This window comes from Saccopteryx leptura, chromosome 4, assembly GCF_036850995.1.
Source record: "Saccopteryx leptura isolate mSacLep1 chromosome 4, mSacLep1_pri_phased_curated, whole genome shotgun sequence".
NCBI lineage: Eukaryota > Metazoa > Chordata > Mammalia > Chiroptera > Emballonuridae > Saccopteryx > Saccopteryx leptura.
The window spans coordinates 185,575,222-185,601,125 of record NC_089506.1 but is presented as its reverse complement, the minus strand read 5'-3'; the positions used below and the strand labels follow the sequence as shown (position 1 = coordinate 185,601,125).

At 40.2% G+C, this 25,904-nt stretch overlaps 1 protein-coding gene across 1 annotated transcript in view; it reads right to left on the bottom strand.

Annotated features, from left to right (window-relative positions):
• Window positions 1-25,904, bottom strand: part of CCDC192 (coiled-coil domain containing 192) — a 214,532-nt gene that overhangs the window by 56,781 nt on the left and 131,847 nt on the right. Inside the window, 1 exon segment of the mRNA XM_066383649.1 lies at window positions 16,797-16,929. Within this exon segment, the coding sequence (XP_066239746.1) occupies window positions 16,797-16,929 (133 nt within the window).

Here is a 25,904-nt window from a genome sequence, read left to right as displayed (position 1 = left end):
TGCAGGTTATGTGGCACGCCAATGCTAGGGCATGGGTTATGCGGCAGTTTTTTACTGAATGGGTAAATCTCGTCTTTGGTCTTGCAGTGAAGAAATATCTTCAAGAAAATAAACTCCCGATGAAAGCATTACTAATCCTTGATAATGCTCCAGCCCACCACCTGGTCTTGAAGATGGCATTCTCAATGAGTTCAAATTTGTGAAAGTCCTCTACCTCCCACCCAACACGACTTCAATCTTGCAACCTATGGATCAGCAGGTCATTTCCAACTTTAAAAAGCTTTACACAAAGTACTTGTTCCGCCGCTGCTTTGAGGTGACTGAGAATACAATTCTAACCCTTTGAGAGTTTTGGAAAGATCACTACAACATCGTGATATGTTTACGCATTATCGACTTGGCATGGCAAGAGGTTACAAGAAGAACCTTGAACTCAGCATGGAAAAAGTTATGGCCTGATGTTGTTGCAGACAGGGACTTCAAAGGATTTGAACCAGAGACCAAGACAGAGGTAGAAGCTTTGGAGGAGATTGAGTCCCTCGGAAAGTCGATGAGTCTGGAGGTAGATGATGGTGATGTAAACAAGTTTGTTGAGGAACATGAGGAGAAACTCTCAACTGAGGAGTTGAAGGAGCTACAGATGATGCAACATACGGAGCTTCTGCAAGAGATTAGTAGTGAGGAGGAGGTAGAGTCGGAGGAAGTGATTTCTACAAGTGAAATTAAAGACATGCTGGCAATGTGGAAGAAGCTTTCAAGTTTTATTGAAAAGAAACACCCAGAAAAAATTCCAACTGGTCATGCTTCAGCACTTTTTAATGACACTTGTTTGTCACATTTCCATAACATTTTAAAAGGCAGGCAAAAGCAAACCTCTTTGGATAGATTTTTATTCAAAAGTCCTGCAAGTGAAGGTGCTGAAAGTGCAGCCAAAAAGGCAAAAACAGGTGGTGATTAAATAAAAAATACGTAATATTAAGTTTAGGTTAAGTTTAAAGTTAAGAAAGTGTATTTTTTTACAATTAAGTTTTTGTGGTTTCATTTTAAGTAAAGAAAGTGCAGTTTTAGTTTTGTTTAAAGTAAAGAAAATGCAGTTTTAGTTTAAATTTAGTGTTAAGAAGGTGCAGTTTTAGTTTATGTGTCTGCAGTGCCTGCATCCCCTCCTCCCTCCCTCCTCCTCTGCCCATTAACCTCTGTTAGCTGCACCCATCTGTCTCCAAGGTAAGAATACAGTACTAAATAACTTTTTTCTTTTATTTCATATATTTTGTTATGCATTGGTAAAGTATACATGTGTGTTTCTTAATTAAAAACATGTCTTTTTTCATAATTTAGGATGGTTTGGGGATGTTTCACAGGGCTGGAACAGATTAAATCTATTTCAGTTATTTTAAATGAGAGAAATTTGTTTGATATACAAGTTGACTGATTTACGAGCTTGGTTACAGAATGAATTAAACTCGTATCTCAAGGTACCACTGTACATACAATGAAATATAATTAAGTCATAAAGAGGAATAAAATTTTAATAATATATGTTGTGACACAGATGGACCTTGAAAACTATGCTTAGCTTAATGAAATAAGCCAGACACAGAGGGGTAAATATGATATGATTTGACTTATATAAAGTCATATGGGAAGAATTCATAGGAACAGAACATAGAATAGAGATTACAGGGTCTGGAAGGAAGGCGGAGTTATGGGTACAGAATTTCTGTTGGAGATGAAAAAGTTTTGGATATCAACAGTGGTGATGGTTACATAATACTGTGAATGTATTTAGTGTCACTGAATTGTACACCTACAAATGGCTAAAGTGATAAACACTTTGTTATGTGTTTTCTGCCACAATAAAAATTTTAAATAATTAAAAAAATTTTAATTTAAATCTGTCTCTCCATTTCTGCTACTCTGGTTCAAGCCACCACCACCTTCCACCTGGACTATTGATATACTCACCTTTGATCTATTTCCTCTTATTACACACTCATTCCCTGCTACCTACCCTATATTCACTTCATGCCAGAGATATTAGATTTGTAACTACTACAAATATACATCAAGCTGTTCCCCTGAAACAGTTTTATACTTGCTGTTTCCTTCGGGAGGGTGCTCTTTCTCTGCCTCTATTGGCATCAGTCCTTCCCATAATTCATGTTTCAGTTGAAACATCATGTCCTTATTAAAAAGATTTTTGCTGACCTACATCATCAGTGTGTTTTCCGCTTATACTTCAACCTTTATTTTTATAGCACAGAACTTTATTTTCTCTACTGCACTGAACCCAATTTGTAACTTTGGTGTTTTTTTTTGTTTTTTTTTTACCAATATGTTTAGCTTGAGTAACAGGGTAGGTGGGAGAAGATAGGGGAGGGAAGACCATGTTGGAAGCAGGGTTAGGTTGGAAGTTTAGCTAAACAAGAAGTATAAAGTTTACCTGCAAACATATGAATTTGGAGTTAAAGGAAGAGAGTTGGACTGCAGATAAAAATTTAGGAATTATTAGACTATCAGTGATATTTAAGGCCATGGGACTGAATGAGATAATCAGGGACAGATGGAAGATTCATAAAAAGAGGGTATCTAGAATTAGCTCTTGAAGATATTTAGAGGTTTTATAAAGTGGAATTCAACAAATTAGAGAAGTAGCTAATAAGGAAAAAGAAAAACTGGGCCCATGTGGTTTGACACAGGCCTAGATTGGAAATGGGCAGAACGGATGGTCTTCTGTGTTGTGTGATGCTCATGCTCTGAATTCAAGTGAGACAGACACAGAAAAGTTTTTATTAGGTCTGACATCATGCAGCTTGCTGGGGACCTTGATCAGAGAGCACTGTCAGTCAAATACCCTCATCTGAATGCAGTGGAGAGAACAAGACTGAGGTGGATTAAACAGCAAATGTGAGGAAGGTGAGGAAATGAAGACATTGTGGGGGGGTTGTTTATCTTAGACTAAGAGTGGGAAAAAGGAACTGAGTGATGAGAAGTCAAAGGAAGTTTTTGCAGAGATGTGAAATACAATACTAACATGTAGCTATGCAGATAGGAATGAGTGAGAGAAGAGGAGTACATGATGCAAGTGTGAAACAGGATAAATAAGTGACATACCCAGGAAGTGAGTCCCACGGGATCTGGAGCATGAGTAGGAGGATAGAACCTTGAAAGGGAGGAGGAACACTTTCTCTACTGGCAACAAAAGGCCATCAGGAGAACACAGGTGACAACAAGAAGCAAGAATTTAGATGTGGTAGTGGAAAGATGAAAGAGTTCCCATCTGGCAACCTGTGTATTCTCAATGAATTATAGGTGAGATCATCAGCTGGGTATAAGTGTGGAGGAGGAAAAAGAAGTGTGAGAAGAGAGATAAAGGTACAGAATACTTGTCTTGGAGAGTGAGAAAGCAACTTGGAAAAAGCCCAGTAACTCTTGCTGGGCAAAGCTGAGTGCTCATCTAAGTTCTGTAATCATGCTAACAAAGTGAAGCCAAGTAGGTGGGTTTGGTTTTGTTAGCAGAGTGGAGAAAGAGAGAGGGCTTCTACCAACTGTTTTGTCAAGCAAGTGATGGAGAGAGGGAATATGGATGTGTAAAAGGAAGATTGCGGTGTGTTCTTTCTTTAGCTTATATTTATTTTTAAAATTGGATTTATTGGGGTGACGTTGGTTAATAAAATTATAAAGGTGAAAGGATTAAGTAAAAGGAAGTTTTAGGAAATCAATGCAGAAAGTTATGCTGAGACCAGTTCATGGAGAGCACTGAGTAAATTCTCATTGACTTCACAGGCAACAGGAAGCCATTGAAGTGTTGCTGACTATGAAAGTAACTTAAGCAAAACTGTACTCCTGAATAAAGTTAATGTAAAGCACTGAGATGGTTAAGAAATAACAAGACCATTTGCAAAGGGACAGAAATTAGATAATAAAGATCTAAATAAAAATGAGCAATAATTGACTTTAGCCAGACCATTGAAGGTTAAATTCCTAAGAGTTCTTGGTATCTATGGGAACCAGACCAACTTGAAGGGAACACCAGGCCACAGGAAAGAAAATCCTAAGAGCTGGACTAGGATTAGTCAGGGTATTACCTAAAAGCTGAAAGTAAAAATATATCAAGGGACATATCAATTAATCACAGAATGGGTAAGAATCCAAGAAGTCACCTTGAGTATTGGAACAAACAAACAAAAAAAATCATAAAATTGTCAATGAGTGATAGTGCCAGAAGAGATTAGGAAGAGTTCAGCAGTGGTATGCCTGATGGGCAGTGTCAGAGTGGCCCAAGGCCTAGACCAGTGGTCGGCAAACCGCGGCTCGCCAGCCACATGCAGCTCTTTGGCCCCTTGAGTGTGGCACTTCCACAACATACCACGTGCAGGCACTACCTCAATAAGGAATGTACCTACCTATATAGTTTAAGTTTAAAAAAATTGGCCCTCAAAAGAAATTTCAATCGTTGTACTGTGGATATTTGGCTCTGTTGACTAATGAGTTTGCTGACCACTGGGCCCTAGACCACGGCCAACACAAAGATGCTGGGTGCTGCTCCAAGCTGCTCCACAGGGCAGGGAGTCCAGCCAATTCAAGGGGTAGGTTAGAAAGGGCTTTGGAAATAGCATTCAGTTTAGTTTTATAGGATTGGCTAATTTAAAGACAAAGCTCTGATTTAAACCCTGAGTGCTAGATTTTGTCATCTAAATATATGTACATGACATCGGTATGAGTTGAAATGGTAAAGTGAAAATTCATAAGATAACACAGGTAGCAATAACTCAAGATCAGCTTTATTACAGTGCAGTGCAGAACCAGTCATACGTCAAATCAATCCTAGGATTTGAAAATCTCCTTCAACCTGGGAGCCAGTAGGCTCTGCTAGTGATCCCATGGAGGTCACTGGCAATCTGAAAGTACACTCTGTTCCCTGGTAAATCTGCAACTTGAGTGACTTAAAATTTTTAATTTAATAAGCAAACACTCTCCATCACACAGTAATTTACTAGAACACCAGGACAGAATCCCATTAAGCTTTATTTATTTATTTTTTTAATATTTTATTTTTAACTTTATTCAGTTTTTTTTTTTTTTTTTTGAGAGACACAGAGAGAGAGAGAGAAGGGAGAGGAGCAAAAAGCATCAACTCTCATATGTGCCTTGGCCAGGCAAGCCCAGGGTGACCTCAGCATTCCCAGGTCGACACTTTATCCACTGCGCCACCACAGGTCAGGCCCATTAAGCTTTATTCAATATTTGTCCTTTCAACAGTTCATGAGCATCAAGCATCAGGCATTGTGCTAGGCTGTGGATACAAAGAAAACACCATCTCTGTTTCTCTTTGAGAAGCCTAGAGTCAGTTAGTAAAGAAAGCTAAGCAAAGAGATATTGACAATAGATGTTATGACTGTAGTTAGTATAAGGTTTATGAATGCATAACTCATGGAATGCAGGGGAAAGGGTGGAGAGATGACAGTGGTAATGGAGGGAGTTATACAAAGGACACTCTGAAAAAGAATCAGAAGAAAAATGGGCGCAGAGGTTCAGATAGGGGAAAAGGGTTAAGGCAGCTTAGAAAGAGGAAATAACTGATACAAAGTCTTCAGTTACTAAGTGGCACTTTGGGGGAAGTTCCCAGAAGTGGCATATCACTATAACATTTCAATAAGGTTTGGATTTCACTCATTTCATGTGGAATTTATTTCTTTAGTGTAATGTTTCTTTTTTTTCCCATCCTTGATTAACAGTTCAATAAAGAATTTTTTTTTTCATTTTTGCTTAGCTTTCATAAGGCCAAATACACTGGGTACATGTAATACATCTAGGAATAATAAAAATAAAAACTTACCAGAATAGAAATATACATGTAAAATCAGTCATTAAAAAAGAGTTCTAATGTTTGTTTATTGCCTTTGATTGAATTATCCAAAAAGAAAGCTGATATATTTGAGGCAGTAAAAGACTGGTAGATCGATCAGTTTTTTCAGGAATGTTTTGAAAAAGGACCAGAACCATTTTCTATACTAGAAATAAGAGTGTTTATCAGCATATTCTTATGGGGAAGAAAAAAAGAAAACCTCAAGCCAGTTTCCATTTCCTTAAGAATTTATCCAGAAGTGAATTCTTAGTATCTTGGTATTGCTTTATTGACAAATAAATTAAGGTATATTTAATTTTGTTTGCCAATATCACCACATATGCACTGTTTAGTACCCACAGCTTCTGCTAAATAAATTACTTCCCTTTGGCTCCACCTCAAAAGCAACCTCAAAAGAAGGACATCTTTTCTCAAGTTTAATTGCTGACTCTTGGGACTCATACAGAAAAGTTGTGGCTATGAAAAAGGGAAGATCAGCCACTTGCATCTGAATATGTTATTTATAACGTTAAGATGAGTGGATTATATGAAATCTGATTCTAATATTTTCTCTTCTGATACAATGAATGTAGATGAGCACCAATTCTCACTTTAAGAGTACAGTAGTTAGCTTTCTCTTTTCCTCAAAGACTCCGGAGAGTCTGTTAGCTTTGTGGCATTAATTACATTCTACTAACCTTTACATCTAAGACCCCAAGACTCTGCTAAGATTCACAAGTAAAATCAACTAGATAAATGTGGCAACTCTACTCTCTCACATACCCTGTATGAACTATACATATAGTGATAATATATCTAGGATTCTGCACATTCCTGATTTCAAATATTTTGAGTATGAATGCAATTTTATATGTTAGAACAATGTCAGGCAATGTCTTGATTTTTATTCCTAGTAATATGATTACTACAGGTATAAGAGTGTATTTTAAAACTTAGAAACATAAAGTGTATTTTAAAAAGAGTTCTCATTTTAAAACTCCAAGTAATTTTTTAAATAGTAAACAAAAATTATATATGAATTAATTGACATTATATCTAACTATTATATGAGTTAGGGTAATAGAACTGAGTAAGTTTTATCCTTTTGACCTAAGTCTGCAAATGCTTGTTCTGCCTTTGAGGATGCATAAGAATTCATATTTTTTTCTATTCACGAAGATTATATATCTCTCTTGCATCGTTTTATTTCCTTGGCCTCAAAAATTCATCTTTTGGAGTTATATAACTGATCAACTCCTAAGAATACAAATTTAGTTTGTGGCTGAAGGCTCCTCCCTCCTTTGTTTGCCAAATTCTATTCACAATTCCCTGGACTAGGGACAGAGCTCCTTCCTTATTCGCTAGGAACAGCCCAGGAAAAGTGGCCCTTGGACCATGTCTAGACCGTCTTTGGGGAACAGATGTTTGAACAGTAAGCTCTGGGTGAGATGGCAGCTTGGTGTGGCAGGACTTCCGGGTCTTACTGGAAAATCAAAGCAATGTTCTCAGCCATCATTTCTGGGATGAAGGAAAGCGTGTGCAGAAGAGCAATCATGTTTTCAGATCTCGCGGGCACCAGTTATTATGCCAGAACGAGATTATTACACTTCTGCAGGACCCATCTGCATATTAAGCAAATCGGGAATAATGCTCTTCCTCTTATATTTTCTCTTTATTGATTCTTAGTTATATGCTCTTTGTCAAATATCAAACTGTGGTTTTATTTGAGTGAGGAATTTAGAGACATAATAGGATAATCTGTTCAAAGGAAGTGTGTCTTTAAAAACAAATATTCTTTTGGGCTACTCCAGTGCACATAGTGGGATTTAATGTGTATGTAAGAGTATGTATGTAAATCTATCCCACTGGCCAGAAATAAATCCTGTGCCTTCAAACAGAAGGTACCCACTTGTGCAGTAGAATCTTGCTCTATGTATCTTTTCTAAATTTGACTTGATGAACTCAAACCCCCCCTCCCCCGGCCAAACTATACATATGACCACTGTAGCTAACCTCTAATTCTTTTCATATGACCGATGTAATTATTCTCTAACTTCAACATCCTGTCAGGAAACATTGAGTCCTTAAAAAAAATAATATTGAAGTTCTGGGGAACACAGGTGAGAATATCATTGGCCTTTTCTACTTTGTCATGAAGAGGATTGTATCAGAAACAGCTACACGTGTATTGACAGCTGGCTGACAATTGTTTGCAACCCCAGATTCTTCATTTTATGTTGACAAATAAATGTGCATCTGCTATCTATTGTTTGACAAAGGAGCACTCACTACTTCCCTGCGAATTTCCTGAAAGGAAGCACCTTCCTCCTCTGCCCTAGTCCAGCTCTAGTCCCCGTTATTTAATAGCATTCTCAAACAGCACGTGCTCTGCTGGTAACCAAAGCAGTCTCCAGCTCAAGGGGGAGACCTTTGAAATTGATCAAGCTCCATTTCCCAGTGCCTTGTCTGACATTTAGCTGGGGCTTGCCCTTTCATCCAACCTCTCTGGATACAGAAGCCACCAGGCTTTTTAAAGAAACCATTCCTTAGGGATGGACAGAAGGAAGAGGACACCATTTCCTGATAATCGCATAATTCCAAAATTAGCTTTACAAACAAAGGAGGGAGGGGACCTTGACATTACTGAATTCCCTCAGCTGGTGTAGCTAGCGAGTACTGGACCCCAACCAAACATTTCAGAATGGATCTTCCTACCCTTTGTTAATAATAAAATAAATAGATTTCCAGACAGTTTGGAAGGGCCTAAATATACAGTTTGAAAAGGATAGGGAGAGAAAGAAGAGAAATTTTTTAATTTTCCTAACAAGATAAGACTGATCTTCAGCTCATGGCTGTCTTCTCCAAGTTTATAAGGTTTAACAAAAATAGATTATAGAGGACAGTAAGAGGTATGTTTTTGTCTTCTGTTCAGAAAGATTTCCCTTTTTCTTTTCTCTGATAACTTTCCCTAGCCCTTGGCCTCTGGCATATGACCCAGCTGTGGATCATGATAGTATCCCATTCCCTTGGCCATAGTGATTGATCCATGGGTCAAGAATATGATCAGCCTGACCAGGTGGTGGCGCGGTGGATAGAGCGTTGGACTGGGATGCGGAAGGATCCAGGTTCGAGACCCCGGGGTCGCCAGCTTGAGCGCGGGCTCATCTGGTTTGAGCAAAAAGCTCACCAGCTTGGACCCAAGATTGCTGGCTCCAGCAAGGGGTTAATCAGTCTGCTGAAGGCCCGCGGTCAAGGCACATGTGAGAAAGCAATCAATGAACAACTAAGAAGTCGCAACGCGCAACGCAAAACTAATGATTGATGCTTCTCATCTCTCTCCGTTCCTGTCTGTCTGTCCCTGTCTATCTCTGCCTCTGTAAAAAAAAAAAAAAAAAAAAAAAAAAAAGAATAGGGTCAAATTCCTTTCCTGAGATTTCTATATAGGTTTTTTGGGAAAGAAGTTTTATTCCTTGGAACTGGAATAAATTAAGTTTCTTTGGTTGCAAGTATTATAAGCTAATGCTGACTACTTTAAGCGAAAAAAAAAAAAAAAAAAAAAAGCTTCTTGGAAGCATAGCTCTTGGTATAGAAGGAAAGATTAACTCATGTGTGCCTCATGTTCCAAGATTGAAATGGTAGTGACGTGGGAGTTATTTATATCCTACTGCTCCAGGTCGTTGCCGAGGTCTGATTTTTCACACTTGTCTGCCTCCTGAGGGTACATGTTACCACGTGGTGCACGGAGTTAGTCACTGCTGCAGATACTGGTGTGCTGGGAGCTTGTCAAAAAGTGATGTGAATTTTTGGAAAATTTTTGAAGAACTGAATTTCAAAAATTTTAACCTCCAGCATAAATGGGTGAACAACGAGGCCTCATGAAGGCAGCCTTAGGGATATGATATCAAAAACGAATTGACAATTTCTTCAAGGATCAAGGCCCAACTTCCAGGATGAATCAGCTCTAGTCCTTTTCGGCTTTGCTTCATTCCACTCAGCTCAAGATTCAAGGTCCTGAAGAAGAGCAAGTACAATCGGCTCCTATTGGCTTCACTTGTTGCAGACTTCCCCTGGGTCAAGTGGGAAAGAGACACTGTGATTGACAGTCTCATAGAACTGCAGAGAATGACAGAGGAACCCTTCCCCAAAGGAAAATCATGCTTCTGTTACCAAAAAAAGGGGGGATGTTGTGAGCAGGCAAAGCAGATGTTTACTCTAGACTGGTAAGCCAGGCAGCCCAGGGATCCTGATCTGGACCCACAGTATCGCTCAGATGGGCCAATAATGAAAAACCAGGCAAAGGAACAATCCAGAATCTCTGTGCTCTGCCTTCCTGCCAGCCTCAGGAGCTAGTCAATCTCTTTTCTGCGTGAACTAGTTTCATTTTGGTTTCTGTTGCCGGCAACTAACAAATTCCTGAATAACTGCTCTTTTTTTGTGAGTTTTTAGTCCTAGAGGGTTCTAGAATGTCCTTTTGAAAATTAGAAGCACCCTCACTTTGTACATATTGAATAAGTAACATTTCTTGGGATCTTTGTGCAACAAACTCCTAAGTTTGGCAGGGCCTCCTGGGTCAACTGCTTATCATTGTGGGGAACTCCTGAAATCCGTGAGAAGACTTCGGCTTTGGGGTTCTATCTCCGAAAGCAGCTCTGTTTCAGGGTGACATGGAAGGCGAAGGAAAAGACAACCCAATAGGCAATCTCTAGTGAAACCTAGCGATTATAAAAACAAACATAAGCTATTTCTATGAGGTAAATATTAAAATTCCTTAGGGACTTAGGAAAACACAACTCGAAGTTATCACTCCGATCTTCTCTCATTTTCCCTATTGTTCATTGCTGCTGTTTATTGTTTTAATTGTAAAATATCCCACCTTGGAATAGTTTCTATCTCTGGGGATTTAATAAATGCTTAAAGCCCTGGCCGGTTGGCTCAGCGGTAGAGCGTCGGCCTGGCATGCAGGAGTCCAGGGTTCGATTCCCGGCCAGGGCAAACAGGGAAGGCGCCCATTTGCTTCTCCACCCCTCCCCCTCTCCTTCTTCTCTGTCTCTCTCTTCCCCTCCCGCAGCCAAGTTCCATTGGAGCAAAGTTGGCCCGGGCACTGGGGATGGCTCTGTGGCCTCTGCCTCAGGTGCTAGAATGGCTCTGGACGCCCCAGAGGGGCAGGGCATCGCCCCCTGGTAGGCATGCCAGGTGGATCCCAGTTGGGTGCATGCGGGAGTCTGTCTGACTGCCTCCCCGTTTCCAGCTTCGGAAAAATGAAGAAAAATAAATAAATAAATAAATAAATAAATAAATGCTTAAAAGAAAATCCTCTTCTGCAAATGTTGGGATGGTAATATGTGTAGATGGGCAATCTTTTGTTTTCCTGAAGTCCTTGTCACTTTCTGTCAAGACAATGACACTCTTGGCAGCAGGAGGAAGTGCCGGCTGCTTGCTTGCACTCTGACCACATAACAGACTGAGCCCCATGCAGTCTGATGACATGGGTGGTGAGTGGTGCTTTTTGGAAAAGTCCCAGTAGTTCAAACAGTGAGATCCCAGGATCTTCCTTCTTACTTTCTTAGGAAACTCTAGGTAGACTGGTAAAATAAATATTTGCATTCAGTGGTGAAAGAAGGTTGTGTGGAGAACTATTGATCGAGAAATTGGTTCCTACTTTGGAGACAGCGGCCTTTCAAAGAGCCAGATTGAGAAAATGTAGAAGAGAAAAGGATGGAACTGTTCAAAAAACCTACACCCAAATGGACAGCTATTCGAGACTGGCCTTCCTCCAACTGATATGACCTCTCTCTAAGTGCTTGCAATTCGACAAAGTCAAGATTTCATTTAGGCCCAGAGTACTCTTATTAAAATACACTTACACTTGACATGGTGTTGTTATTACATTTTAGTGAGGATTGTTTTAATAAAATTTTTCTTTCTAATTAAAATAAAATGTACAAAACACAAAGTTCACCATGTTAACCATTTTAAAGGGTACAGTTCAATAGTTTTACAGTATTCACAATCTTATGCAACCAATGTCGCTAATTCCAAAACATTTTCATTACCCTTAAATCCCTGTTTTTCTTAACACCTAGAAGCAGTGTAGAGCTTTAATCTTGAGGAAGTTTGCAGGAGGAGAGATAAAAAGAGGAATAGAAAGTTTGGGCTGAGTGCCTGGGAACATCATAATAAAAGATACAGCACTCTTTAAAATGTTGATTAAAAGTTGGCTCTAGAGTGTTGGCAAAGAGATATCTCTTCCGCCGTTCTTAAGAATCTTAAACAGCAATAGTCTGATTCTTAAAATTAATGGGATTGTGTTTAGAAATAATTTTGTGCCACTGAAAGATCATCGATGTCAATCCCATTATACAAGCCTTCCCTCAAAATGTGGCTGGTTGTATTCTATACATTGAGTCCCGGATAAGCCTATCCCAGGATGTACCTGCCCTACCTGGGAGCGTCTTCTCAAAACAAAGAGATGACTTAAAAGCTTATAAGGCTTTCACTGGGACAATAGGAACATATAAATAGGGGCTAGATACTCTATTGTGCATATTAAGAGAAACAAATTAAAAGAAAAAAATCCAGAAGAGAGCATTCCCTTCAGTATGCTAGTTTGAAATCTCTAAACATGGTCCCTGATGTTCTTCTGGGAACTTTCATCATAGCAAATGACTTTATGCTCCTACGCCAGCAAAAGGACTTAGTCAGTAAGGTCTTTTGCAAAGTTATATTGTCCTCCTCAGCCAAAGGAAGCAAAGATTGTTTTGATATTTAGCCTTTGGTTCCTCCATATTAAGGTTTAACAAAAGGTGGACTCAAGCTTTGAATGGGTACAATAGGCATTTCACTGAATTTTGCTAGTGAATAAAGCTGTAAGGACCTCAGAGGCAGGAGTTTGCCTTGGGCTGTGATTATTTGAAACAAGTAAAATCAACAAACAGCAATGAGGCTGTAAGTAAGTTTCCTGCTGTGCCAGTTTTGTAATAAAGGTGTTTTTCTTTTCAGTTGAACTTTCCATTGACTTAAATTATTTTTTTTCTCTAAAGGTAATTTAAATACATAGCCAATAAAATAGTTTACTGTGTTTATGTATTTAAAAATAAAGTTTGGTAGCTCACGATTTCATCAACTTGAATATGCTTAAAAGTATTCTAGTATTCTGGAACATCCCTGTGATCAGAGGAGCTGACTGACAACCTATAGCTATAACAGAGGAGTAGCTGCATGTTCATCCAGGTAACTTGTCACTTAGCATCAATATTATTTTTCCCCTCTTGCATTCCAACTGTTAAGGTAAGGCCGGCCTTCGGAGTAGGTGACTATAATGCCACTGGATGGAGGCTAGAAGGGGAATCCTTTTCCAGAGTGGCTCACTCTCGATCTATTATGGGGTCTGAATTTATACCATCGCACATTTATTTCTTGGATCATGGAGGTCTTTTGTTCATCAAAGCATCTGCTTAAGCCAGACCAGGCGGTGGCTCAATGGATAGAGTGTCGGACTGGGATGCGGAGGACCCAGGTTCAAGACCCCGAGGTCGCCAGCTTGAGCGCGGGCTCATCTGGTTTGAGCAAAGCTCACCAGCTTGGACCCAAGGTCGCAAGGCATTACTCAATCTGCTGAAGGCCCATGGTCAAGGCACATATGAGAAAGTAATCAATGAACAACTAAGGTGTCACAATGAAAAACTGATTGATGCTTCTCATCTCTCTCAGTTCCTGTCTGTCTATCCCTCTCTCTGACTCTCTCTCTGTCTCTGTAAAAAAAGAAAAAAAAAGCATCTCCTTAAGAAGTACAAATACTCTTAAGAAGTATAAATACTCATGGATCGGTGACTCATTAAGCATTACATTATATTTTAATTTGACCACTGAGAGTATAATATGCTGGACATGTTGGTTTTGTCCTTCATGCTTTCTGTGCAGTAGTGCACACAATAATGGACTACCCTTTCCTCTAAGGAAGTGCTTTTCTCCCAATCCAGCCCTGTGGTAACTATCAGGCAGAACATTCACCTTCCCCACCCTTATTCCCCTCTATACCACCGCCCAGCAGCGGTGCATTGTCCACCTGAAGCTTGTCCAACCGTAGTTTCCTACCCCAGCCACAGAAATTATTCATATACTCTCATGAATACTCAACCCATGCCAGGGAAGAATTCTTTGTTATACTTTTTCTAACTGGAGCTGCTGGAAAAATACTTTCTTTCCTCTCTGGAGGATAGGTAAGAAGGGCAGCCCAGAGCTGCTTTTGGCCATGTTTCCAGTCTTTTCTGACACCCTGCTTGAGTGAATGAAGTCTTAATGCAGAGATGAGAGGCACGGTGATATCTGAGACCCTGAATCCATCAGACTCCAAGACTAATGGCATGCTCTCTTGTAGTATGTTTATACTTGTGCCAGTAAATCACTCTTTCCCCTTAAGCTTTTATGTATGACAGGGCATCTGTCACTTGCAAACAAAGATCTGAGAACTGAAGACAAATAGTCTATTAAAGGACAGAAGACAACTAGAGGAGGGGTGGTGTTCTGGGTGAGGAATGTGTGTGGGAGGTGGGTCAGCCCTAATTGTTTTGTGGCTAAATGGGGGTCATTGTATGTTAGCGTTACCCACATCTTTTCAGACTTTATTTCAAGTGAATTGACAGGTAGGGCAAGGTGACCGAAAATCTTTGAGAATAAGAGCTAATATTACTCTGGGGCCACAATGGCCTTGACAATCTCCTGGGCTATCAAATTCAGGGTGAGGCTGCTTGGGAGCCACGGGAGAATAAGAATGTGCAAATATCATATTTAAGATTTAGTTCTATATGTCAGTCCACTGACTCAGTTTCTCCACTAGATAAGAGAAGCGACATGTAGTTCCAAAAGGACGTTGCAGTTTTCAGCCATAATTAGCCTTGGAAAACCTGGCTTTATTGAAATTTATATCTGTTCATAATATAGTAGATTTTTTCTTTTCCTGTACTATGTTTGTTTATTTTTAAAAACAGAAGTACAGAAAAAGAAATGGGCAAAAAAGGAAAGGTGGGATTTAATGTTCTCTATTCTCTCCCATACCGTTAGAGTCCTAGTACTTCAGTATTATTTTAATTTTGACCTATCAAAATATCAAAGGGACAAAGTTATCATTAGATAGCAAACGATAATATTTTTGTCAAAAATAAGTAATGAGAGTTAGCTCCCTTGCAATAATATCCTTTCTTTCCACTAGATTAAAAATACAGTGAATTTGTCTGACCAGGAAGTGACACAGTGGATAGAGCTTAGACCTGGAATGTAGAGGATCCGGGTTTGAGACCCCGAGGTCACTGGCTTGAGCACGGATTCATCCAGCTTGAATGTGGAGTCCCCGGCTTGAGTGTGGGATCATAGACATGACACCATGGTCACTGACTTGAAGCCCAAGGTCGCTGGCTTGAGCAATGGGTCACTGGCTTGGCTGCAGCCCCCAGGTCAAGGCACATATGAGAAAGCAGTCAATGAACAACTAAGGTGCCACAACGAAGAATTGATGTTTCTCATCTCTCTCCCTTCCTGTCTGTCTGACCCTCTCTATCCCTCTGTCTCTTGCTTAAAAAAAAAAAAATACAGTGAATTTGAAAGCTGCTCTCAACTAAGCTGGATGCAACCAAGTTGAAACCTGGCTAGAATGCTGTAGAATAAAGACCTTTAAATGGACGCTATTCTCTAACAGGTCTTATTCTTTTAGGTTTCATTCAGTAGAAAGAGCAAAACAAATTGACCTTCAGCCTATGTTTCAAGGTAATGGTTACTTGCCGTTTTCAACCCTGGGAAAGTGTTATTCAAAACTGAAAATTAAAACCAAACTCCTATTAAAAGCTTTCCCATGTGGTCAGGATGCCAGGAGTGTCTCACTTTCTGAAGCCACCGCGTTGCCTACTTTCTCCTCCTCCACTTGTTTCCACAGTCGTCCTCTTTTTCCAGAATGACTTATGAGTAATAGAGGAAGACAGAGTAAGAACAATGGCATGTTCCGGGCTTTACAAGAGCGCCACACATCAAAGGAAGACATTTAGCTCAGGGAGTCCCAGCTTTGCGGGGGATGCGGTGGGCAGAAGGAAGCTTGCTGTCACTGTGGCACGGCTGGCCGCAACGAAGGAGCCTCAGTGTGAGAGCTGCTCAGGCACCTGGGCTGGGGCCGTTTCCCGCTGGGTGCTGACGGTCCGGCCTTGCTCCCACACGGCTAACCTGGGGCAAGGTAATCAGCATCTGTAAGCCTCTGCTTAGTCTCACAGAACCCATAAATCTACTTACTTATGAGAATTAACTACACATTTGAAATACTTAGCACAATGCCTCACACATAGTACTAAAGTTTAGCTTGTATTATTGCTAATGACCGTCTGAGGTTTTGGGGTTTTTTTTGCCCCCAATGTGTTGTTGTTCTCAATCCAAACTAAACTGGTTGTTAGAATTTTTCTGAACCATTCAGATTTTATCCCCAATCAGCCTGTCCTACTTATTTCTGGCTCATTTGCTTATTGTTAAGCAAATGATTTCTTTCCTTCTCTGTGCTTTAGTCTATAAACCTGTCCGCACTTTGAGATAGGCTCCTCTCCATCCCACTCCAGAGCGCCCTCTCGGGGGCCTTGGCTCCTCCTGCTGAGGCCTTGCCCTCCCCTCACTGCCACCCAGCTTGCGCAAGGATACTTATCAGATCTAGTTCAGTCCAGCTCTTCAACTTCAGAGCCTTTCCGATCGATAACCGCTTATTCATTCATTCTCTGCTTCTCTTATGGTGAAAGCGAACCCAGTCTGGAGGTAGTAGTTATGCGCTATCTCCATTCATGCAGTCTGGAGGTCAGGCCAGGTCAGCACGGGGCCTGGCACCATGACCTTGTTTTTGTTTTTTGTTGCCAATAAAACTATATATATATATATATACATGGCCCAGGACCATAGGCCAGTGCAACTGTCACGTGGTAATACTGACCTCTAGGGGCTGGCTTTCCTTGATACAGAGTCTTCATCTTCTCACTGAGTTCCAGGACTCTGATGGCAGCCTCTTGTTTAGCTGTTGCCAAATCAGTTTGTAGCTTTTCCAGTTTCCTTTTGTGCTTTAGTTTCTTAAAAAAAAAAAAAAATAAGAGTTTCCGTCACTAGAGACAGACACATCAAAGGAATAAAAAGAACTAATGATGTCTGAACAAACACAGCCTTTGAAGCCTGGCTTAGATGAAATGGTCCCTGTTCATCCAGACGGAGTCCTGTTTGAGGTCTGCGCTCCTGTCACAGCATTTGAATCCCCAGCAATCAAAGCCTAGTCTCTGTATCAGAGTATCTTTTACCTTCTTGCAGGGCTTTTATCTGGATCTGAACCTTGTGCTTTGGTTGCTTATAATAGAGGCAATTAGAGACGAACTCTAGTTGGCAGTTGGCATTTTACCACTGAAGTGCTGATGCCTAAAAGTGCCTGATTCCTCCTCCCCCCCCCCCCCCCCACACACACACTCTGTAAGTAAACTCCTATGAAACAGTCAAAGCCTTGATTCTGCGTCATTTTTCACCCTAACACCATAATGGCTTGCGTGATGCTACCGCGAAATGCTGATGTTTCCAGATATTTACTATGGTATCTACATAGGGAAGGTGATCAGGGGTAGAAATGGTTTTTGAAGCAACAGAGGACAGGAATTCCTTGCTATAAAATAATATGATTTATGACACTTAAACCTTTGAAAGAACTACGTTAGGAGATTGTTATGTAACTAAAGGATTTACCTTGAGTCTTGATGGCTAGAAAGATTTTTATGGATTTAAAAATAAATTTAACTCGTTAAAATTGGATTTATCTGCAACTATGGGGAAGCTGTTTATTGTGAAAGTGCTACATTTGCACTAGTGTGTTCCTGCCTTTCTACTGAACTTCCTTTGCCAAGTCTTTGGGGGCTGGTAATTAGGGAGCCCAGAAAATAAATCACAAAGATTTCTTATAAGACATGAATCTCAAGATAGAAAAAGGAATGGCTTTCACTCAATAGGGAAGATGGTGTCCCTTGGTCTTTGAAAGACCTACTGCTCAGGCAGTAGGAGGTCATTCCCTTTTTGTGAGAGTAAACCCAGTAAAATCAGTTTATTAGAGATGGGATGAAAAAAACACAGACCTCCCATTTTAAAGACAGGTTGTCCTCCAGGCCAAAGTAGAAAGATTAGGACTTGATGAAAGCTTAATTAATGGCATACACATGGATAACAGAGAATGCATTATTCAAAGGAGTGTGGTAGTCACCGGAAGTTCTTTAAAGGGAATTGGAGGGGTGGAATTTGACATGTTTCACCAGAGGCGGATTAAGGTCAGTTGAGGCCCCGGATGCAGAAGGAAAGATTGGACCCCTTAAAGAGAGAGAAAGGGAAAATAAAAACACATGTTAACTATATTTTTAAAATAAAATATAGTATGTACTATTAATGTTAAAATTGCACATATGAAACCAAACTTGATGTCATTAGAAAAATGTCTAAAGTTGGGGTTTTGCAAGGCCCTTCAGAAATTGGGGCCCAGGGCACGCACCCAATGCGCCCACCACTAAATCCACCTCTGGGTTTCACCCAGCACAGTCGGGGTGAGAGGTGCCGTGAACCACAGTGTGAGTGCCTGGTCTGTGTGACACTTCTGCTACAGTGGTAGTTAGTATTCCCATACTCATGTACTCATTGTACTAATTTCTGAAGCAGCCCTTTGGTGCCAGGTACTGTGCAGGCCAGCTGTTGAAACATCAGCTCTGCTCCATGTCTCTAAGACCTTCCAATTCCCTTCCTCTGAGTCTCTATTCACCAAAACCCTCCACAATTTGGCCTATCATGGAGATTAGTTCAGGGAGAACCTGGCTATTTGATAGCTGTGCTGCTCACAGTAAATTCTTAAGCGGGCATACTAGTCTACACCTCCCTCTTTTGTAAATTGGGTTGTGTCAGCTTGTTCACGATGACCTTGTCCATCCCAGGCCCGTGAGGACAACAGCTATGAGGCCCTGCATGGTCATCAGTGACCTTCCCTCATTCTACTTCAAGACTACTCCATGCTCAGATTTTTCACTTTCCTTTTACAACTTAGAACTGTGGAGATAGAAAGTTGCCTGACCAGGCAGTGGAGCAGTGGATAGAGCATTGGACTGGGATGCGGAAGACCCAGGTTTGAAACCCTGAAGTCACCGGCTTGAGTGCGGTCTCAACTGGTTTGAGCAAGGTTCACCAGCTTGAGCCCAAGGTTGCTGGCTTGAGCGAGGAGTCACTCGGTCTGCTGTGACCCCTCAGTCAAGGCACATATGAGAAAGCAATCAATGAACAACTAAGGTGCCGCAACGAAGAATTGATGCTTCTCATCTCTCCCCCTTACTGTCTGTCCCTAACTGTTCCTCTCTCTGTCATAAAAAAAAAAGTAAGTAAGAAAGTGGAAGGAAGTGTGCAGAAATAAAAATTGAGACAGTGGAGGGAATGAGGAAAAGAATAGCAGGACGGATTCAGAAGAGAGTGCTAGTTAAATGTTTCAAAAATGAACTATAACGGTATGCACACTGACAGGTTAGAGATCAGGTGTACTGAGGACAATAGCCTAGGCTTATCTAGGAATAAATGTAAGACTGGTTGATGGGTAGAGAGATAAACTGATAAATGTGCAATAAATTGAAGATAGCAACATGTTAATTGTAGTGTCCAGTTTTTAAATAGAGCAGTATTCACTATAAAATTATTTCAACTTTTCTGTATATTTAGATTTTTTTCAAAATATTGGGAAGAAAAAGAACTAAACATTCAGTATTCTTTCATTGCCCCTCTCTTAGTTCTTAATTAGATGTCACAACTATTTTTATGCAGATAAGTATTTTCCTAGGACCTTTTCTGAAGGTAGGCATTAATAAATAGATCAATGCACTTGGTGAGAAGTGATAAATGACCATTAGTTGCTGGTGTGGTGTCACTAAGGAAAAGTCTCATCAAGCTCCATTTCCATTTTGAGAAGGATGACTTGCAGATAGCATGGAGGCATTCAGTGGAGGACAGTGCTTTTCCATATCAGTTAAAATTTTCGGCTTTTCAGTTGAAAAACTTAAGTCACTTTTGAAAAAAAATTCTAATTTCAGGTCACCTTTTTGTCTTTCTCTTATGGTGTTTGTATGGTCTGCCTCTTAATATTGTTATCAAAGTTGTATATTTGACTTGTGATCTGAGAAAGGAACTGAGGATATGTAGTTTGGAGAAGGCTGTCCAAGGATGTCATGTCCGTTGACTTCGCTGATCTAAGGGACTGGTTCAGAGGAGAGGAAGTTGAGTCAAAGAGTATTGTTCTAGAGATACCATGAGGAACAATGGGTAGAAAATACAAAAAAGCAGACTGGGGCACAGCTTGAGAAAGCACCCTCCAACAAGCAGAGCTGCATCCACAACATAACAAGACAGGATGAGTCCTGGCCAAGGTCTCCTGCTCTGGGATTGATCAAGCAAAGACTGGGTGAACATCTTCAGACAGGCCCATAGTAACCCCTGGGACCTGGGTTAAAAAGTAATTAAAGGTCTGGCTTATCCCCAAATTTTTTCCATGTCTGGTTTACTCCAGCCCACAAGGAACACAGCACATGCCTGAATAGATGTCTGAGTCCTCATGGTCTCCAAGTTGGGTATAGTTGTCAGGGATTCTTTAAGGATAATTCCGGTATTTGTGAAATGTTAGGTAAGAAGGCCAAGAAAGCCTGTGGGTCCCTTGGAATTCAAGGATAATGTGACTCAAAATGTACAAACTTTATTATTTACCTGTAAGAAAAAAGAGAGGGAAAATTAAATTTTTAAAAATTGCATAAAGGACCTAGATTGGTTGCTTAAGGTTTCTGTTGGACTCTTTTGATTATTCAGATAAATGTTTAAATAACTCTGTCTTTTTTTTTTCTTCTTTTCTTCAGACAGAACTACTGTATGCTATTAATTCACAGTTCTAACCACGCCCTTTGGGCACTTCTAAAAATTCAGTTGGCCAACGTGTTTTTTATTAGTCATAAACATCAAATGATTTCAGCAGTGATAATATTTTCCTTTGCTTTTTTGGCATTCTCTAGCCAGGCAACCCAAGTGTTGTACTTGAATCTAATAGAGTCTGTTATGGTCTCCTTAGTAACTAGGAGTTCCCTTCGGTGATTAGTAAAAGGATAGGAAGGTTTTATAGCTTGGAGGTAAATTCCTATTACCTTGCTCTTTTCCTATGTTTCCTACAAAGTGTAAAGAGAGAGGAAATCATGCATTTGTGTAATATTTTTAAAAGGAAATATCTATCTGTATCACATTGCTGAATAGCTTGCATTATACCAAGTCAATGGGAATTAGAAGTAATCAAGGAACTATTTATAGAAGAGTTTCAACATAGAGTTGCCAGCACTACTTAAAATTTCTTGGTCCTGCCCAGGCTGGGTAGCTTAGCTGGTTAGAACATCATTCAGATATGCCAAGATTGAGGGTTCGATCTGCAGTCAGGGCACATACAAGAATCAGCCAATGAAAGCATAAAGCAGTGGAATAACAAATCAATGTTTCTCTCTCTCTTAAAACAAATACATAAATAAATAAATTAAAAATAGTTAAAATTTTTTTCTTGGTCTTTCCATATGCCTTGAATCATAGCCTAAAATTCTAAGGCTGAGAAATTGGGCTAGAGACACATGACATCTCTAGGCTCCAGATCCCATTTCTTAGAGCTGGTGGGGATGAAATGTCATAGCATACAAATGGCAGTGCCCCGTACAGTACTATGTTTGCAATGTAGTGGACATAGGTTTCTGTTTTTGTCATTATTTCTTATTTATTTATTTATTTATTTATTTATTTATTTATTTATAGTAAGAGAGAGAGAGATAGACAGACAGGGACAGACAGACAGGAATTGAGAGAAATGATAAGCATCAACTCATAGTTGTGACACCTTAGTTGTTCATTGATTGCTTTCTCATATGTGCCTTGACTGGGTGGCTCCAACTGAGCCAATGACCCCTTGCTCAAACCAGTGACCTTGGGTTCGAGCCAGCAGCTTGGGCTTCAAGCCAGCGACCTTTGGGCTCAAACCAGCAACTATAGGATTATGTCTATGATCCCATGCTCAAGCCGATGACCTCAGGGTTTCAAACCTGGGTCTTCAGTCTCTGAGGCTGACGCTCTATCCCCTGTACCACTGTTCAATCAGACTGTCATTATTTCTTGAAACATATCAGGGAAACACTCAACCCTCCACCAAAACACTAAAGTATCTTTTCTACAGATATCTTTTTTACACCTAACAGAAAAACAAATGTGTTCTTCACTGAAAGCAAACAATTTGCATTCTTCCATCTCCTCTTAAATTAAATTCTCTGCATGATCACTTTGATTTCCTCCTCATTTTTTATGAGTAGACAAAACTTAATGTCCTGAAAACAGACATGCAAATAGTCTTGATCCAATCTCCTGCCAGAGCTAGCCCAATGCCTAGGCAAAGTAGGCGCTGCCTATGTGGAAGGATGTTAGGAGCACTCCGAGGCCCTACTTCTCGCTTCCTGTGGTATCCCGGTCCCAGGCCTGCCAGTGCACAGCCTTTTTCCACTTCGTCTGAAATTGATGCCACTCACCCACCACCTTAAAGATGAGAGCATATAGAACAAAGGTTTTATCTCCGGAGGGCCACTGATAATGGTATCACCCAAAGGAATTTTGTTTGAATACAGAAGGTATAGGCAGATTTCTCCTTTCATTTCTCTTCTAATAGTCCATCATGAATAATGAAACTAGTAAAACTGATAGTAGCATTTGGATACAACTTGGCTTAAAAGATCAATTTCATATCTTTTGTTTTATTTTTATACAATCCTCAGGTGAATATTTTAGAAGTCCGGGGGTGGCGGATATGTGCTGTGAGTGCTCCTTCCTTCTCTATAGCAGACCTTTGATTTGAGGGTTCTTTCATTCTTGGTTGCACACCTGGCTTCACAATCCTTAACCTACACCCCCAGCAGCCACTGCTAATGATGAAACCTAATTGTCATCTATGTTAGTGTCTCTATTTTATAGGTGAGAGAGTAGAGGCCCCAGAAAGCTTGAGTAGATTTAACCTTTTGAGTAGTGAGTGTTTTGTTAACCCTTTGAGTAAGGAGGTACATGAATGTTTGTGCTACTCAAAGGGTTAATCGTGGACTCTTAGGAAAAGCTAAATTGATTTGAACAAAGGTCTTTTAATTCCAGATGCTATTTTTTCTTTTCAATAGTAACATGAGGCTTCACTGATAAATAGCACCCTTAATTTGTTAAGTTACTTAAAGTTAATCTTTGATGTTAGAATGTGAGAGGCTCTAATTAGTAGAAGTAGAAAGGCAATATAACAGACTTGATTTTTTATGGGTTGCCATGATATATTTAGAGAACCTAGCAAATAAAGGAGAGATGTGATGAACCCAGCTGACAGCTATCCGTGCCGGGTGTTGTTCTGAGCACTCCTAGTGTCATTCATCAGAGGATCCTGAATTGATCTGATCCTGATGACTGTGACCATTCTAGTCAGCTGAGTCTCCTCAAGACTCAAAGAATGGATCAGATGACTCTTTCTTATAAAATGTCTTGAATGGAAGACAAATCACAAATAGAAAATGTAGCTTAGTTTTATTTCACTTAAGTCATAGAAAAACTGTTGATACACAAACCCTTAGGCCTCATCACAACTTCGACCAAGAGTTAGATCCTACATGACCACTGTTGCTATTTAATGGCTAGGAGTCAGACTTCACAAATCACAGCTAACACTGCAGTACTCCTTTCTTCCTGAGTGGCTTATTTTATGTTATAACATGCTATAGAAATACTATTTAATTCTGTTCTCCACACCCAGAGGGTTTGGAATTCCTAATAAAAATAAAACAAAATTTCTATAATTAGATAATTATTTTGACTTGCTACAAAAGAAGAGTTTACCAGTATTTGGAGCCAAATCTCTGTTCTTTCTCTCTATGGAATAAATAATTATTTGAAACAGAGGTGGAGTTCGCCAATATATGTCATAGTTTACAGAAATGCCTGTGCAGTGTTTATGTAAGAGACGTTACAAATTAATACAAGATTGGGAGATACTTTTATCTAGGAATAAATTCCAATGATAAGGCAGAACTTTCTAACAATAGAATTGTCCAAAGTTTGAATTTGTTGCCCTAAAAGACAAAAAGTAACCTTTCCTTGTATATGGTATACAGACTATTATTGAGAAAAATCCAGAGAGAAGCTAATACTTACCACCTATAATATGAGAAGTGAAGTTCTAAAAATTTTATAGGTATTATTAGCTCGTTTCATTTTTGTAGCAACCCAATGAAAAAGGATTATCATTAATCCCAATTTAAGATGCAAATACTGGAGCACAGAGAGGTTTAAGTAACTTTCCCAAAATCAAATAATGATTCAAATCTGAGCAGTCTGGCTCCAGACCGTGCCTTCCATCACTGTGCTACGCAAACCTCGCCCTGCCCAGTGTCCTACGTTGCGGGGAATCTGAATACGATGACATTTCCTGTTCTATAAATCCAATTCTTAAAGCAAGAAGTTCTGACTTCTGATCATGGAGTTTGGAACCATGGGCTGACTCCCTCAGTACAATTAGGAAATCAATGACACAGAATTGGGTGCAATCTTTTTTTCCCTAACCCTCTATGCCCCCACCCCCTTTTTGATACAATCTTTGAAACAAAATTGTCCAGCCCTAGCATTTTAGAGAGGCAATTGTGGAAGCAGAGAAAAATGCCGTAATTTGTCCAAAGCCACAGTTAATAAAACTGCAAGAAGCGAGACTCAAAGCCAGATTTTCTGACTTGCCAGCTCGATGTTTTTTTCCACTATATCATGTTGCTCGTTGGCCGTCAGAGCTGAAGGGCAGTGGAAGGAAACCTGGAGCAGGAGCTAAGATCCCTGAGGTCTAAGGTCCCAGGGACCTGAGCAGCTGTTTAGGCAGGCAGCCTTCTCTTAATGCCCTCCCTCACCCAGAGAACTAAGAAAGACCGGCCTAGGGTCATTCAATAGAGTACATATTGGGATTACAGGTAAAATAATAAAGACTCTTTAGGTTTCTGAGATCCTGCTATGCTGGACCAATGTATATGGGCCAATCTGCCTTCATGCCGCATTAGAATACCTGTACTGAGTTGAACAAACACATTTCTGATGTTAAGGGACACTGCTGGATATGCTCTTTCTGTGTGTGAGCGTAACCCTGCCTCATCATTCTTACTGAGTAATCATCCATCAGTCTGACAACCAAAATTTTTAAGAAAGAAAGGACCTGCAGTGCAATAAGTGAGTTTTCATATTTCTGGCTGAGCTCAGCACAGAACAAAACCCAGTGTTCACTAAGTCTTCTGCAAAGAAAGTATAGTCAATGCCTGCAAGAGCCAAATCTACTCTGGTTTTATAATCTCAAATCACACCCTGAGAACAGAGAGAGAAGTGCACTGTCACACCTCACAGGGCCTGGTAGGAAGCTGTTTTCCAGTCCAATTCTCCCTGGGGCACAGAGAAAGCCCAAAGGGCCCAAGCTGTATATGAAGCAATTTCAGTTTCTCAGCCCCACCTCAACAAGCGTTGATATCATTGGCAAACAGCCATAAGAAGATGTGGGTGGAAGAAAACAGAAACCAGAGAGGACTAAATATACAGGTGGTAGAAAGAATTCCTGTATCTGCCTTGTGAAAGGGCTGCTAAGTCCCCCCCCCCCCCCCCCCCCCCCCGTGATTATAAAAATGATGAAGAGCTTTTTCTTTGCAGGAACTTTATAATCGGGCAGGTATTTGTTACTGTTGTTGTTTCATTTCTCCTGTGCCCATCACTCCCTTTGAACTTGACTGAGGCTGCTTTCTGGGAGGAAGTTGTCCACCTGTGACTTACCTAGAATCATAAAGTGAAGGCATGTGTTTAAGAACTGAAAAATTGAGATTCTGAAGCACCACGGTGCTTAAATCACCTTGAAGCATTTCCTAGAGGGAAAGGAAACCTAATGAAGTTAACCTTCTCTGTAAATATCACTCTCCTTCCCACACTCCCCTCTGCCCTGAAA